Genomic DNA, 17,342 nt, shown 5'->3' with positions numbered 1-17,342 from the left:
AACTACTAAACACATATACACAATAGTATACCACAGTTATACAACAAACAAACAAAATCTACTTACGGTTGTCATCAACCCAGAGTTATACAGAATAAAATATTTCACAATATCTTAACACACAGTTTCTCTCTCAAGAATGTTATGTGACTGCCCACAACTCATTACATCTCCCAACTATATCCCCACTATGCATGCTTCACTCACAAACAAAAGTGTTCACCAATGTAAGCCCAAGCCCAAGTTCTTTACAAACACCTCTGCTAGTGATTACAGTATAAAAATATAGTTTGCCTTAGCAAGCTATGACACACAGTTCAACAATATATTCTCAATTACCCAAGTATTTACAATAAATGTTCTAAAATATAATATGGTTCTTATTTTAGTACCCTTGACTTGTGACAACTATTACCAGTAGCCGATGATTAATAAGTCTCTGGTGGTGTCGTTAAACAAACCAATTTATTATATATATATATATATATTATTTTAAAGGTGCGGATGTGTATTTATTATTTGGAGATGGATTGTTAATGCAATGTTGGCCTAGTTAGACGTCTGTGATAACGAGTATCCCAACCCCAAAATCCATTCAAATTAATTGCTTGACGAAAATAGGTCATGTATATATATATATATGTCCGTGCGTGATTTTGTGCGTGTGTGCGTCCGAGGGTTCTCTTGAAAATGCCTGCCCGTTTGTGTGTGTGTGGGGGGGGGGGGGGGGGGTGTTACTTTTTCTATTATATATATATTTGGTTCTATTTACGTGCTTGCGTCAATTTTAGGGTATTCCCCAGCGTTAAGGACCATACAGATTTTGAGAGGAAACCCGCTGTCGCCACTATATGGGCTACTCTTCCGATTAGCAGCAAGGGATCTTTTATTTGCGCTTCCCACAGGCAGGATAGCACAAACCATGGCCTTTGTTGAACCAGTTATTGATCACTGGTCGGTGCAAGTGGTTCACACCTACCCACTGAGCCTTGCGGAGCACTCACTCAGGGTTTGGAGTCGGTATCTGGATTAAAAATCCCATGCCTCGACTGGGATCCGAGCCCAGTACCTACCAGCCTGTAGACCGATGGCCTACCACGACGCCACCGAGGCCGGTCAAACTCAGGAATGTCCCTTTAAGAATCAATAGACTTTTCAGGCACGGCGGGAGCAGGCAGACGTTGAGGGGATTCAGGGGTATGCTCCTCCGTAAAATTTTAAAAACTAGATGTCCTGAAATGTTTTGTTTTGGGGTTTTGGGGTGGGCTTTTTTTTTCTTCTTTTTTTTTTGCATTCTACAAGTAAAATTTATTTCAGCCTTAAAATTTACTACCCATATTTTTATTCTGAATTATTGGAAGGGCTAGAGTCCTACATCCCCCACCCCTGCTCCGCCATGCCCGCTTTTCGGTAATATTTTGCTAGTGTTATAGTATTTGAGCAAGTTTTGATTAACGGTAACTTCTAAACATTGCTCCAGTAACAAAACAAAAAATTGACCCCGAATTATTGCACACTACTCGGGACTCGAGTTAGCTCAGTCGGTTCAGCGCTCGCCTGAGGTGCTTGCGTCGCAGGATCGAACCACATCGGTGGATCCATTCAACTGATTGGGCTCCCTCTCTTTCTCTCTCTCTCTCTCTCTCTCTCTCTCTCTCTCTCTCTCTCTCTCTCTCTCTCTCTCTCTCTCTCTCTCTCTCTCTCTCTCTCTCTCTCTCTCTCTCTCTCTCTCTCTCTCTCTCTCTCTCGTTCCATCCAGTGCACCACAACTAGTCAAAGGACGTGGTATGTGCTTTCCTGTCTGTGGAAAGTGCATATAAAATATTCCTTGTTGCTAATGGAAAAATGTAGCGGGTTTCCTCTTATGACTACGAGTCAGAATTACCAAATGTTTGACATCCAATAGCCGATGATTGATTAACCACAACTGGTATGTACTGTCCTGTCTGTGGGATGATGCATATAAAAGATCCCTTGCTGCTAATTGAAAACAGTAGCCCATTAAGTGGCGACGGCGGGTTTCCTATCTCGATAGCTTTGTGGTATTCAATCTTATGGCTGACGCCATATAACCGTAAATAAAATGTGTTGAGTGCGTCGTTAAATAAAACACTTCCTTCCTTGTACAAAATTATAAACATTTATCTTATCCAGAAAAGTCAGGCGCCTGTGCAGAAATTTTAGCATGTGTGTGCGTGTGTGTGTGTGTGTGTGTGTGTGGGTGTGTGTGTGCGTGCGGAGGGGTAGACTGTGGCGACGGAAGTTTATAGAGGGGTCGAGTCAGGCTCTCTCCAAGAGTATATTGTAATAAAAAAGAAAATTTGCTTCAATATGAAGGGGCTTCGACCCTAGAATACACCTCACCATCTGCAAATCCGCGTGCGGTACCCCCTTATAAATTGTCTGGATTCGCCACATTATAAATCCAGAAGCCATTTCAAAACATAATTGCTGCTGTCTCCCACGTTTGCCCCGTTTAATAATGTTAGGGTTAATCCTTGCCTGAAACGTCCGGGCTAATGTTATTTGGTTAGCGAAACCAGTAATCAGCGGTACGTTCAAATGATCGTTCTTGGAATGTACACGTTGAACCCTATTGCCGCAAGCGACTCGGTAAAGATAGAGTTTAAGGTTATACACCACCAATAATTACTCCATGCAGTTCAATACAATTTCTATTTCAGAATTTATTCTGTGGAAAATACAACACTGTCGAGAAGGTCATATGCGACTACTAATTTTAGGGAGTGCTCTCAACTGACAAGTACTGTATAAAAAAATCAACATAGGTCGACCACGAAATTGTTCATTTAACAGTCTACATATATATACTTATATGACTAGCTCTTATCACTCTCTGTCTCTCCGTCTCTCTCTATCTGTCTCTGTCTGTCTGTCTGTCTGTCTGTCTTTCTTTCTGTCTGTCTGTCTCTCTCCCTTTCTGTCTCTGACTACTCTCTCTCTCTCTCTCTCTCTCTCTCTCTCTCTCTCTCTCTCTCTCTCTCTCTCTCTCTCTCTCTCTCTCTCTCTCTCTCTCTCTCTCTCTCTCTCTCTCTCTCTCTCTCTCTCTCTCTCCATATATATTATCATTTCGATTATTTATTATTAAAGCCGAAACAAAGCAAAATGGCGACACTGACGCCTGTCCTTTGTCGTAAACCTACGCGACATTATTACTGGTCTCCTCACTTGATTGACTGTTCAGTCGTTTTGGAGTGACGTAAACAGAAGACCGGTGTCAAGGGAAATTGATACACTTTGATAAAATATGGACCGTAATGGTGTTTATTTAGCAGCGCAATTAGGTACCAAATATATGGCTTTGTGACAAGCATAATAAACGGTGGAATGGTAAATCATGTGGGCAGTTCTCTTGGATAATCAACCAAGGAGTCTCTGGTAGGTGCCTACTCTATAATTACTGTTAACCTTAGTTTGAACCATAACTGAACGAAAGCACGGAATAATAGAAGAAAATTGGCCCTTTTGGTGTAGTGGTATTCACATGTTTCGAAACCAATAGGGCTGCTATGTCAATGGTCTCCTCGGATCTACCACTGGAAATGTTAACAGAATTGTGTAACGATATCAGGGCAAAACAAACATTGCATGGTTTTTAAAATAACGATATCATGCACGTACATTATAATGGAAAACATTGCATGGTTTTTAAAATAACGATATCTTGCATATACATTATAACGGAAAATATTGCATGGCTTTTAAAATAACGATATTATGCACGTTCATTATAATTATGCACGTTCATTATAATGGGGGGGGGGGGGGAATGCATGGCTTTTTAAAACGTGTGTGGCTACCCTATGTGCACCATGTTATTGAGTAAGTGAGTAAACTAACTATGAGCTGCCCAATTATAAAAACATTATTATTATTATTATTATTATTATTATTATTGTTATTGTCATTGTTGTTGTTCTTCTTCTTATTATTATTATTATTCTTCTTATTATTATTAATGGTGCAGAGCCTGAGTTTCTTGATACGTTATATTTATTATCCATTAAACATTGTTATAGGAGATATCGCTGGCACTGTAATGTGCGATATCTCATGCGATATTCTCCTTTGTTACGTCACTGTGTATGTTTCAGCGCTAAACATATCATTAGTGACGTCACGTCACTGTCGTTCTGCTAGTTAACAAGTCTACCGCTGCCAAATATAATGACATTCAGCCCACATTACTGACATTTTTTACAATTATCGCAAATGAAAAGAATGATAATGGATGATAAAAACAATACACCCCTCGATAAATTGTGATATCACAAGACAGTCGGGGAGTATCCTTTATAATATATATATATATATATATATATATATATATATATATATATATCATCTGTATTACAAAACGTTAACATTGTCGGCAAAGAAAACATATTTACTCCAATACAACCTTAATAGGTCTTTGATTGCGTCCTCCAGGCGTGGCATTTGCTATACAGTCGTCTAAATTGGACCAATTTTGTGGCGTATGTCACCGTATATATATATATATATATATATATTATGAGATCGTTTAGGATCGCCCTCATTGCCGTGTGATATTTGTACTGGCAACGTTCGTGTTTTACTTTGTACAGATGGTAACAATGAGGTGAAGTTTGGATCATTAACTTTGCTGGTTATTGTTAATAGTGTATCTTTGGTTTGCAATGAATTGATGGATGGTCCATCGTCAACAATGACAACGATATTCACTTATTCTAATGTACTTATTTCAATGAGCCCTGTCCGGTGCTAGTTTTGATTTTGTAGACTAGTCTGGATGTGGCAGTCCTCTTTTGGCGATGCAAGATGGATAAGATCTCCAGTAAAGGAGTTCTTCGAGAGTGGCTGTCCTCCTTAGAAGAGACACTATAGATAGATATTCATAGAATCAACCATTAGTTTGTCAAACGACCATTCGACTCTGCATTGTGTAGATGTGCGGCCCTGATCACGTATGACGATTTTATCGTTCAGAATTCAGACGCTATATACAGTTCATATTCATTTTTTGGTTATAACTCTGCATTCGTTTGTCATATAATCCTCAACTTTGTCAGAACTGTTTTTAAAACAGGTCTTCTTTATCCGGATCATTTGTGTAACCAAGGAGTAAAGTATATTCAACTGAATCAACTTGTTCGTCAATAGCGTCTCGTGTCCACCAGACACATACATCTAGAAATCTACTTGTTCGTCAATAGTTCCACTTGTCCAAATGAATGGATTGTACAAGGATGATATTTTTGATTTCTAAAAATGAAACTGCAATGAATATTTTAACTTGTGCACTGGACAGCCATTGAAATACATTTTGTTTGTACGAGCATATTTTTACATGTCAGGACAAACGGACAAGTGCTTATTTCGAATACTGGTCAGGTATTTCTCATCCTTGTTGTATTTTATTCTGAATGATCCAAATTAATACCTTTCTGTTGGTGCGTGGGATGAAAACGGATCAAAAAAAAGATTTGGAGAATGATGTGTTTGTTCCTCTTCTCTCAGCCTTTTTAGCTTTTATTCTGAAGGTTCCATATGGTCGTCTGTCGAGTCGGCTGATAGCAGACACATGGTATTGGGTTGAACACATATATACAGACGCCTACGCAATATATGAACATGTTGTTTTTGTCATAGAATAACGAAGTCACATATGAGTGAGTGAGAGCTGTGACAAGATAAGACAATAGCATCTGAACTAAACCAGTTCACAGGATACAGTTACCTGCGTCTTTTGCTGTTTACATCCAACAGACTTTCTGTGTCGGCTGAAACCTGCGTCTTTTGCTGTTTGCATCCAACAGAATTTCTGTGTCGGCTGAAAGCAGACACGATGATGTGGATACTTATGTGTTTGTTGTTCCTTTTGGGACACTTGTCAAAAGCAAAACAAATACCAGAAGTGAAGATTGGAGTGATCCTTGCGTACGATGGTCCGTTCCCGTGGACTCTACCCAAGATCCGTCCAGCCGTCGAGATAGCCAGGGAGAGCATTGTGTCAAATCCTCGGAAGTTTCCTTTCCGCGTGTCTCTGAAATTCCGAGACTCCCAGTGTTCCGATGTGCACGGGCCCTTGGCTGCGATAGACTTATATGTTGAAAAGGCTGCACATGTATTTATTGGTATTTAGCATTTTGTTCCATCAGTTTATGTTTATATTCTCTGACTGTCCTTGTCTGGTAGGTTTTAATGTCGTGGGATCATTGTGGGAATAGGTGGATCTGTTAAAACTGTTTTCTATCTATCCATCTATCTATCTATCTATCTTATCTATCCATCTGGCTATTCATCCATCTATCCATCCATCCATCCATCCATATATCTATCTGTCTATCTCTCTCTCTCTCTCTCTCTCTCTCTCTCTCTCTCTCTCTCTCTCTCTCTCTCTCTCTCTCTCTCTCTCTCTCTCTCTCTCTCTCTCTCTGTGTGTGTGTGTGTGTGTATCTGTCTATTTAGCTATCTATCCATCCATCCTATCTTATCTTATCTTATCTTATCTTATCTTATCTTATCTTATCTTATCTTATCTTATCTTATCTTATATATATATATAATATATATATATATATATATATATATATATATATATGTCTGTCTATCTATCTATCTATCTATCTATCTGTCTATATATCTGTTTGTCTGTCTGTCTACCTATCTATCTATATATCTATATATCTATCTATTTATCTATCCATATATCCATCTATCAATATATCTAGTTACGTATATGTTTATCTACCTATCCATCTTGTTAGCTTGCTAGCTAGCTTTCTATCAGTCAATATATCTATGTGTCTTTATACCTTTCTTTCTCTATAATTTAGTTTCAAAATGTAGATTAAAAAAACAACGTATAGTATCACTGCAAAGGTTATTAAGTGGAATCGCATTACATTCTAGCACATTGAAGGACGTGAAGGTGGTTGGGGTAATGTTTGGCATACACCACCAATCAGTAACGTAAACAATTGTGTCATTAATTACTGTGTACCTTTATTTAACCATTTTACATTGCAACTTCTACGTTATAACGCGTGATACATAATGCATTCATTGCATTAAGATCATTGGGCTATTTCTCGTCACATCCAGTGCACCACGACTGGTATATCAAAGGCCGTGGTATGTGCTATCCTGTCTGTGGGATGGTGCATATAAAAGATCCATTGCTACATTAAGAAAAAAATGTAGCGGGTTTTCTCTCTATGACTGCCAAAATGACCATATGTTTGACATCCAATAGCTGATGTTTAATAAATCAATGTGCTCTAGTGGTGTCGTTAAACAAAACAAACTTTAACTGGCATTGCATTAATTACTCAGTCTTTCTGGTAGTTTGCAACTTGTACATTATAACATCTATTACATCATGTATTCATGGCATTAAATTACTCATTCTTACTTCTGCATTATAACATCTATTACATCATGTATTCATGACATTAAAGTACTCATTCTTACTTCTACATTATAACATCTATTGCATCATGTATTTATGACATTAAAGTACTGATTCTTACTTCTGCATTATAACATCTATTACATCATGTATTCATGACATTAAAGTACTGATTCTTACTTCTGCATTATAACATCTATTGCATCATGTATTCATGACATTAAAGTACTCATTCTTACTTCTACATTATAACATCTATTGCATCATGTATTTATGACATTAAAGTACTGATTCTTACTTCTGCATTATAACATCTATTACATCATGTATTCATGACATTAAAGTACTCATTCTTACTTCTGCATTATAACATCTATTACATCATGTATTCATGACATTAAAGTACTCATTCTTACTTCTACATTATAACATCTATTGCATCATGTATTTATGACATTAAAGTACTGATTCTTACTTCTGCATTATAACATCTATTACATCATGTATTCATGACATTAAAGTACTCATTCTTACTTCTACATTATAACATCTATTGCATCATGTATTCATGACATTAAAGTACTCATTCTTACTTCTACATTATAACATCTATTACATCATGTATTCATGACATTAAAGTACTCATTCTTACTTGTACATTATAACATCTATTACATCATGTATTCATGACATTAAATTACTCATTCTTACTTGTACATTATAACATCTATTACATCATGTATTCATGACATTAAAGTACTCATTCTCACTTGTACATTATAACATCTATTGCATCATGTATTCATGACATTAAAGTACTCATTCTTACTTCTACATTATAACATCTATTACATCATGTATTCATGACATTAAAGTACTCATTCTTACTTCTACATTATAACATCTATTGCATCATGTATTTATGACATTAAAGTACTCATTCTTACTTCTACATTATAACATCTATTACATCATGTATTCATGACATTAAAGTACTGATTCTTACTTCTGAAGATCAATTCATACTTTGAATGCCGACCTCATGCGACACTGAAATTTAAGTTTTATTAGGTAAACTAAACTGCGTGGAACAAACGCGCACCAAAATTTAATATGAATTGTGTTAAATATACACTGAATTGACTGGAAAATGTGGATTAGGTTTGAACAGAAGCAGGACTGGGCGAGTAAATTACTCGTCCGACAAGAGTCGACGGTGAAGTATAAATCTAGCTTAATATACTCTTCAAAGAAAGTAGGGCAACCTGAAATATTAATATCAACTATTAGACCACACACATCCTAGTAAAGAAGGTTCAGGTCTGTTTATCAACACACCGAAACACATTCCATAGTTTGGACATGCATCACGCAGTTGCCCCGTACACGTCCGTGGGGTGTCATTCTCGATTTTGACAATTTCCAGGACGGTCCATTAATCACTGTGAAACATTATTTCTGTCAATCTTTTTCATTTTGTTGATCATACAGTTGTTATTGTTTTGTTTTTAGTAATGTTTATGGTTTGAATTTACGATTTACTGATAAAAAAACGTCAACTTTCAAAATTTTACTTCTAACCCCAATCATCCTTCAAGATCTTTGGTGTCCATAAAACCTACTGTAATACTGAACTACCGGTTGTAATGTTTGCCCAGTTAATTCACTATTGTCATGTCTGCCCTGGATTGGGCCCCTGGACTCACAGAGATCGAACCCTGGAGCGGACATATGAGCATGCTAAAGTATACCGCACCGCATTATCATATAACCATTCCCCACAACTAATATACCTTATAATTTTGGCAACTGTAAATTCTTATTAGAGTTGTTTTCAGGCCCTGTCTGTGACTACAGCGTCGCGTCTATCGCTCGCTTCTCCTACTACTGGGGCATCCCTTTGCTGACACCCGGCGCACTCGTCTCCGACTTCCACAACAAGCAGGAATACAGACTGCTGACCCGGATGCAAGGATCATACTCTCAGGCTGTTGACTTTAGTCTTTTCCTTTTCCTTACCTTTCGTTGGAGGACCATAGGGATGTTGTATCACGATTTTAAGCGCGAACCACACGAGAGATCCGACTGCTTCTTTTTCATGGAGTCTTTGTATCTGACGATTCTTAAGAACGGTCAGGAGACGTGGCATACGGCATTTGACCAACGCAGGGAAGGTGCCTTTTCGGAGCACCTAAAAGATGTGGCTAAGAATGCTCGAAGTAAGCTTTAGGATTTGTGTTTGTGATTTCTGTAATGGTTTGCTGTATATGTGTTGAGTCTTGAAAGTGGCGTTTTCATTGCATGCGACTTGTGGCACCGGTTTGTGTTTGTGATTCCCGTAGTTATGTTTGCTGTACATTCTGTACTGGGTTCGGATCCCAGTCGAGGCATGTTTTTTGTAATCCAGATACCGACTCCAAACCCAGAGTGAGTGCTCCGCAAGGCTCAGTGGGTAGGTGTGAACCACTTGCGCCGACCAGTGACCCATAACTGGTTCGACAAAGGCCATGGTTTGTGCTATCATGCCTGTGGGAAGCGTAAATAAAAGATCCCTTGCTGCCTGTCGTAAAAGAGTAGCCTTTGTGGCGACAGCGGGTTTCTTCTAAAAAACAGTGTCAGAATGACCATATGTTTGACGTCCAATAGCCGATGATAAGATTAAAAAAAATCAATGTGCTCTTGTGGCGTCGTTAAATAAAATGATGTAGAAAATATATCGCGATCTGTAGTACTACAGTTAGCGTTTTGGGGATATTTGGTCATTGACTGAAAGGTCGTATTTCTGAAACTTGTCGCGATCTGTTGTAAACTTCAGGAAATATATATATATATATATATATATATATATATATATATATATATTAAAAATGTATCATCCTGCATGTCTATCTTCGTCTCCTGTTGTATAAAGTTTGTTTTGTTTAACGACACCACTAGAGCACATTAATTTTGACATATAGTTTTAGAGAGGAAACCCGACACATTGTTCCATCAGTAGCAAAGGATCTTTTATATGCACCATCCCACAGACAGGATAGCACATACACGGACTTTGATATATCAGTCGTGACGCGCTGGCTGGAACGAGAAATAGCCCAATGTGTCCACCGACACGAATCGATCCCAGACCGACTGCGCATCAAGCGAGCGCTCTACCACCGTGCTACGTCCCGCCCGTTATTGTATAAGACTAATGGCGATCATTGTTCTCATAGTATATTATGATTCGGTCGTATGCAACAAGTCGGTGCGACCAAATTGCATAATGAGAACGTGCTTAAAGTGTGTTGCATCTGTGGGCAAGCGAAGAAAGTGAGAGCCAGTGAATATATGGGATGGTATAAGATACGGGTGAGCGGCATCACGGTTTCACCAATATATTGTCATTTGAAGGGATGGTAAATAGAGATTATTATACGAGCTTGTGTGTTGTACTGATGTATCAAAACGTATTGTCGGGATTCTTGTATTTCACGAGTGAGAGCGAAAGCAATACATGTATCCTGACACGAATGTCTGTTATGGAACTGGGTAAGCAACGACATGTCATTTCCTAAAATTACAACCAATCAAGTGTGCGTTTTTGTCATGTGATATAAATAAGTCTTTGTACGAAATTCCACTACTGATTGATCAACAAGCTGCTTGTCTAATTGAAAATTGAATTCGTGTGATAAATGTGTTGTTGTTTTTGTCACTAAATTAGACACTGTTTCCTCGATTGGAAGTGGCCAAAATGTATTTTTTTGTACAAAATGGTACTTACCTCTGGAACCACCCCAGCTACACCGTACTGAAAATGTGATAAAGTCAATATGTGTAACAGTCCCCCCACCTCCCCCCATGATGATGATGACGATGATACTAGTTATATATCTTTTCTTCTGTTGGTCCTGACCTTTTTTTCTCTTTCTGTATCTCAATCATATCTCTCTCTCTCTCTCTCTCTCTCTCTCTCTCTCTCTCTCTCTCTCTCTCTCTCTCTCTCTCTCTCTCTCTCTCTCTCTCTCTCTCTCTCTCTCTCTCTCTCTCTCTCACACACACACACACACACACACACCACACACACACCACACACACACGCATGAACTTTTCTCATTTTGTCATTATATAAAACGACCTATTCTGCGATTATATTTGGATTAAGAATTTAATGTTCACTTTATAAGCTGAAATAACTAATAACGGAACTTGAGTATAAGCTATCTCAAACGGCGCGGTAGTAGCTAATTGTGTCATCGTTTACAGACCTGATTCACTTAATAACACCAATCTACTTAATAACACCAATCTGGTTCCTTGGTATGGGAGTTTAACCTAGTTTAGTGGGATCTGTATTCCATTTATTTACCAAAGCAATTTGCGTAATAGTGTAGCGGAAATGGGTTTGAATTATATAAGTGATGTAAGGGAAATAACTCTATTTGTATAAGTCTGTTATGTCATTATGTTATTATTATGTTATTGTTTGGTAATTAAAGTTGGTTAGAGTAATTAACTAATTGGAGTAATGTTAAGTTTATAAATGGTAGTCATTAGTGGGGAAAGTAATTAGGTTGGGTTTGGTCTTGAATTATTAGTTTTTAATTATTGGTTTTAATTTATTTATAGTCTAGACACCACCCGTGAGTTTTATATTAAAGGGACATTCCTGAGTTTGCTGCATTGTAAGATGTTTCCGACTAATAAAATATTTCTACGATATTCTAAACAAGAAAATATATTTAATATGTAAGTTTAATCGTAGAAATATTTTATTAGCAGATAACATCTTAAAACATTGCAGCAAACTCAGGAATGTCCCTTTAAGGAGTATATTAAGTTTAGCTTAGAGGATTTAGTTTCGAGTTGGCAGAGGGTGAGTAAACTTCACTCATTGCTTCCCCCCATCTCTTCGGAGTTGGGTTAGTGGGTTTAATAATTGGGGTTTATGGTTTTTTTTAGTTAAGGTATAGAAAAACCGCTCTTTAACTTTTGTTCTAATGTAGTTTTAAAAGGGCCCTGAAAGTTAAACCCCGTGTTTATTTTTTGCTATATAAAAGAATGATTTATGATTTTATATTTTAAATAAACGATTGATTGAGTTGAGACTATCTCGTTTAGTTGTTTCATTCTTAGTTGGCTATGAAAATATACGAACTTGGGTTGATCTAACAAGATGGTGCAAGATATTAAATTGAATAATTACACCTCCTGTTACATTTTTGGTGCCGTGACCAAGATAGTCAACTAAGAACTAAAATTTAGTCAGGATAGTTGGCTATGAAAATATAGGATATTAAATTGAATAATTACACCTCCTGTTACAATAGTACATGCAGTTCAGTTTACAATGTGTCAATATTACAATGGAAGGAAGGAAGGAAGGAAGGAATGTTTTGTTTAACGACGAAGGGGCGGAACGTAGCCCATTGGTAAGGCGCTCGCTTGATGCGCCGTCGGTCTGGGATCAATGCCGGTCGGTGGACGCAGTACGAAAATCATAAGTAAGGATAACTTGGTTCTTGTGTTATTAGATACGTTTAATCAGAGACTTATTTCTTGTAACTTGCTCACTTCACCTTGACCTAGCACCTAGACTGACCGAGCAACAGGCGTGCGCATTACCACTGGGCTATGGGCCCGACCCCGGACTTTTTGAAGATACACAATGTTGAAAATGTTAATAGATTATCGTTCAGATTGTAAAGTATATTTCTGGGTTCTTTTGTTTTTTTCAGTTGTTGTTCTGTGCGCCTCCCCGGACACGGTCCGAGAGATCATGATAAAAGCACACGATCTGAATTTCGACAACGGCGAGTACGTCTTCTTCAACATCGACCTCTTCAGCAGGTAAATCATAAACAACATCATCAACAACAACGCTAATATCAAGGAAGGAAGGAAATGGTTTATTTAACGACCTACTCATCACATTTTATTTACGGTAATATGGCGTCTGACATATGGTTAAGGACCACACGGATATTTAGGGAGGAAACCCGCTGCCGCCACTTCGTGGGCTACTATTTTCGATTAGCAGCAAGGGATCTTTTATATGCACCATCTTATAGACAGGATATCACATACCACGGCCTTTGATGTACCAGTCATGGTGCACTGGCTGGAGCGAGAAATAGCCCAATGGGTCCACTGCCGGGGATCGATCCCAAACCGACCGCGCTTCAAGCGAGCGCTTTACCACCAGACTATGTCTCGCCCCCGTTAATGTTAAGATCAAGCTTACAATGTTAGGCGTTCTTTTTAAGGATGCTGGAAATACAATGCAGTACTCACAGAATATTTAATAGATAATAGATAAATGTGTGTGTGTGTGTGTGTGTGTGTGTGTGTGTGTGTGAGTGTGTCGGCGGGGGGGGGGGGGGGGGTATATACATTTTTGTAATCTAGTCCTCTAGAGATTAGCCAATTGCTTTTTTTTTCAATTAGTTTTTTGTTTAGTTTTTAGGTTTTTTAAAATTATTATTATTTTATTCTTAGGGGGTTTGTTTGTTTGTTTTGGGTTTTTTGTTGTTGTTTGGGGGGGTGTTTTGTGTTTTTTTGTTCTGTTGAGTGGTTTATTGTTGTTGTTTTTGGGGGGGGGGGTTTGGGGGGGGGGGGGGGGGGTTGCAGTGATTGCGTGGCGTGGAGCCGGCATTATTCAGTTCTGATATAAACAACTTTCACGTATGTTTCACAGAAATAACCAGTTTGTGAACTTTCTGAAGTCACCTATGCATGGAAATGTTAAAACTGTGGCTTTACTTTTTGTAGGACTATATGCTTTTAATAAGTCATTTCGTAATCCATTACAGTAATAACGACAGCGTGAGACCTTGGTACCGACACAACGACACGGAAGAGAGAAATGCGGCTGCCCGGAAAGCCTACGAAGCTGTTCTGACCGTCTCGTTACGGAAACCCACGAGTAACAAATACAGAGAGTTCTCGGAGGAGGTGAAACGAAGAGCCGAGAGAATGTACAAGAACTTTACATACGGCGAGGAACAGGTCAGTGCCGGGTTTATAAGGGGGCAAAGGGGGCATTGCCCGGGCCCCCTGCCAGAGGGCCCCCAGACTAAGGAATTCCTTTATAAATTTTTTTTAATAATTATACAATTATTTTAATTTTTTTATTTGTAATTTAACTTCTATGTTGAGGGGTCCTCGAACCTGAAGTGTCCCGGGACCCCCAAGGTCTAAATCCAGCCCTGTCTATAGTACCGGCCTCGGTGGTGTCGTGGTTAAGCCACCGGACTGGTAGTTACTGTGTTCGCAGCCCGGTACCGGCTCCCACCCAGAGCGCGTTTTAACGACAAAATGGGTAGGTGTAAGACTACTACGCCCTATTCTCTCTCACTAACCACTAACCCACCGTCCTGAACAGGCAGCCCGGATAACTGAGGTGTGTGTGCCCAGGACAGCGTACTTGAACCTCAATTGGATATAAGCACGGAAATAAGTCGAAATGAAAGGCAACCTAAGGAAACGCAAATGAGGTTTATGGTTTGTATTTAGAAATGGTTTACTTCATTACAACTGCTGGATTCTGTGACAAGATAAAGTGTATATCTACCAGTGATTCCACTGAATATCAATAGGTGTTAATTTTTATTTAGAAATGGTTTACTTCATTACAACTGCTGGATTCTGTGACAAGATAAAGTGTATATCTACCAGTGATTCCACTGAATATCAATAGGTGTTAATTTTTATTTAGAAATGGTTTACTTCATTACAACTGCTGGATTCTGTGACAAGATAAAGTGTATATCTACCAGTGAGTCCACTGAATATCAATAGGTGTTAATTTTTATTTAGAAATGGTTTACTTCATTACAACTGCTGGATTCTGTGACAAGATAAAGTGTATATCTACCAGTGATTCCACTGAATATCAATAGGTGTTAATTTCCTCTTTTAAAAAAATATAACTACGTAATAAATGTTTTTCTTCGTGAGAATTTCCGTAATGATGTCATTTTCTTCGTGAGATTTTCGGTAATGAAATAGATGCCAAATACTTGCTGCTAATATATACTCAAGAACGAAAGTTTAGCTAACGTTCAAAGAAATGGCATACCATTTATAAATTAACCCATTTTTATTAATTACTATTCACATCTGAAATGTTTACCATTTACAAACAACATAAACTCATCAACCTTTGCCTTAGTACAACAGGAGGACCTGGTTTTCTTTTAAGTTTATTCAATTATGGCAAATTTAGACGTAATACAATATATTTGCTAAACTTTCGTTGTTGAGTATATAACTGCTAATCGCAGACGTAAACTTACGATGTTTTTATAAATTACACCCAGATCTTTTACGATTTAAATAATAAAAATAATAATTTTTTAAAAACAAAAACTATTGAACATAACTCCTTCACTGAATCAATGTGAACACGGGGATGGTACTGTTTGTGCAGGTGAACAGTTTTGTGGGGGCGTTTCACGACGCGGTCATCCTGTACGCCCTCGCCCTGAACGAAACTTTGGAGGCGAACGAATCCATTACTGACGGAGCCGCCATCACCAGACGAATGTGGAACAGAACATTTGAAGGTACGTTTGTCTGTCTATCTGTTTAGTTATTCACCCATTAACTGATTTATTTATTTAATCATTTGTTCCTTCATTTATCTAGCTTTATATTATATTTGTGTATTTAAGAATTGACCGCAATAAAAATAGCCGTGGCTTAATTTGTTTTTAGTTCATCGAGATATGAACGAAAAAAAAGTAAGCACTTCTGGACCAATCAGATTGTCGTAAAGTGTATAGACGCAAAGAAAATTTAATTATATGTATATGTGTGTATTTAATTATATGTATGTGTGTGTATTTAATTATATGTATATGTGTGTATTTAATTATATGTATATGTGTGTATTTCTCTATCTTTGGGGCGGGACGTAGCTCAGTGGTACAGCGCTCGCTTGATGCGCGGTCGGTCTGGGGTCGATCCCCGTTGGTGGGCCATTGAGCTATGTCTCGTTCCAGCCAGTGTATCGTGACTGGTATATCAAAGGCCGTGGTATGTGTTATCCTGTCTATGGGATGGTGCATATAAAATATCCCTTGCTGCTAATCGAAAAGAGTAGTCCATGAATTGGCGACAGCGGGTTTCTTCTCTCGATATCTGTGTGGTCCTTAACCATATGTCTTACCTCATACAACCGTAAATAAAATGTGTTGAGAGCGTCTATCTGTTTATTTATCCATCCATCCATCCATCCACCCATCCATCCATCAATCTTTATGATTGTCGGTCTTTATTTTTGTTTCAATGCATTTATATTTAGAATTAATTATGATAATAATGATGACAACTACGACCACGATGTCAACGATGATCGTGATCTTTATCACCTTCGCCACCACCACCACCACCACCACCACCACCACCATCATCATCATCATCATCACCATCATCATCATCATCATTATTATCATTTTTGTTTAACTGCTCTGTAATTGCTGTGCATAAAATATAACCCGTGTTCACGTACTTACAGGCATCACTGGTAATGTTAGTATTGACGCTAACGGAGACCGAAACGCAGACTACTCCCTTTTGGATATGGACCCAAAGACTGGAAACTTCCAGGTGTGTATTACATCATAGTCTGATGTGTACTACGTCACAAGTTGGTGTGTAATACGCCATAGCTTACGACTGGTTTGTTTTCTACTGCATCACTTCCAATGTGTTATACGTTCTGTATTCGTACCACTTTGGCTGGTGGCAGATGCGATGACTATTAATTATTGTTGTGGTGTCATACATTATGTTTTGTGAACCTTCGGTAGTGTGAGGTGTGTTTTTTGTTTTTTGTTGTTGTTTTTTGCAACCACGTTTCAATACAAATCATATATGTGTTTTGTTTTACTAGTTGTAATAACCTTTGCGTATGTGCAGCGTCATCGCAGTGTGCCGT

The 17,342-nt window shown here is 38.2% G+C and overlaps 1 protein-coding gene across 1 annotated transcript in view; it reads left to right on the top strand.

The window, feature by feature from the left end:
- Positions 1–17,342, top strand: part of LOC121373277 (atrial natriuretic peptide receptor 1-like) — a 184,619-nt gene that overhangs the window by 134,628 nt on the left and 32,649 nt on the right. Inside the window, exons 2-5 of the mRNA XM_041499797.1 lie at positions 13,138–13,249; positions 14,212–14,407; positions 15,831–15,966; positions 16,920–17,011. Coding sequence (XP_041355731.1) covers positions 13,138–13,249; positions 14,212–14,407; positions 15,831–15,966; positions 16,920–17,011 — 536 coding nt within the window. The remainder of the gene's footprint in view (positions 1–13,137; positions 13,250–14,211; positions 14,408–15,830; positions 15,967–16,919; positions 17,012–17,342) is intronic.

This window comes from Gigantopelta aegis, chromosome 5 (genome assembly GCF_016097555.1).
Source record: "Gigantopelta aegis isolate Gae_Host chromosome 5, Gae_host_genome, whole genome shotgun sequence".
NCBI classification, from domain to species: domain Eukaryota; kingdom Metazoa; phylum Mollusca; class Gastropoda; order Neomphalida; family Peltospiridae; genus Gigantopelta; species Gigantopelta aegis.
This window is presented reverse-complemented; position numbering and strand designations above follow the sequence as displayed.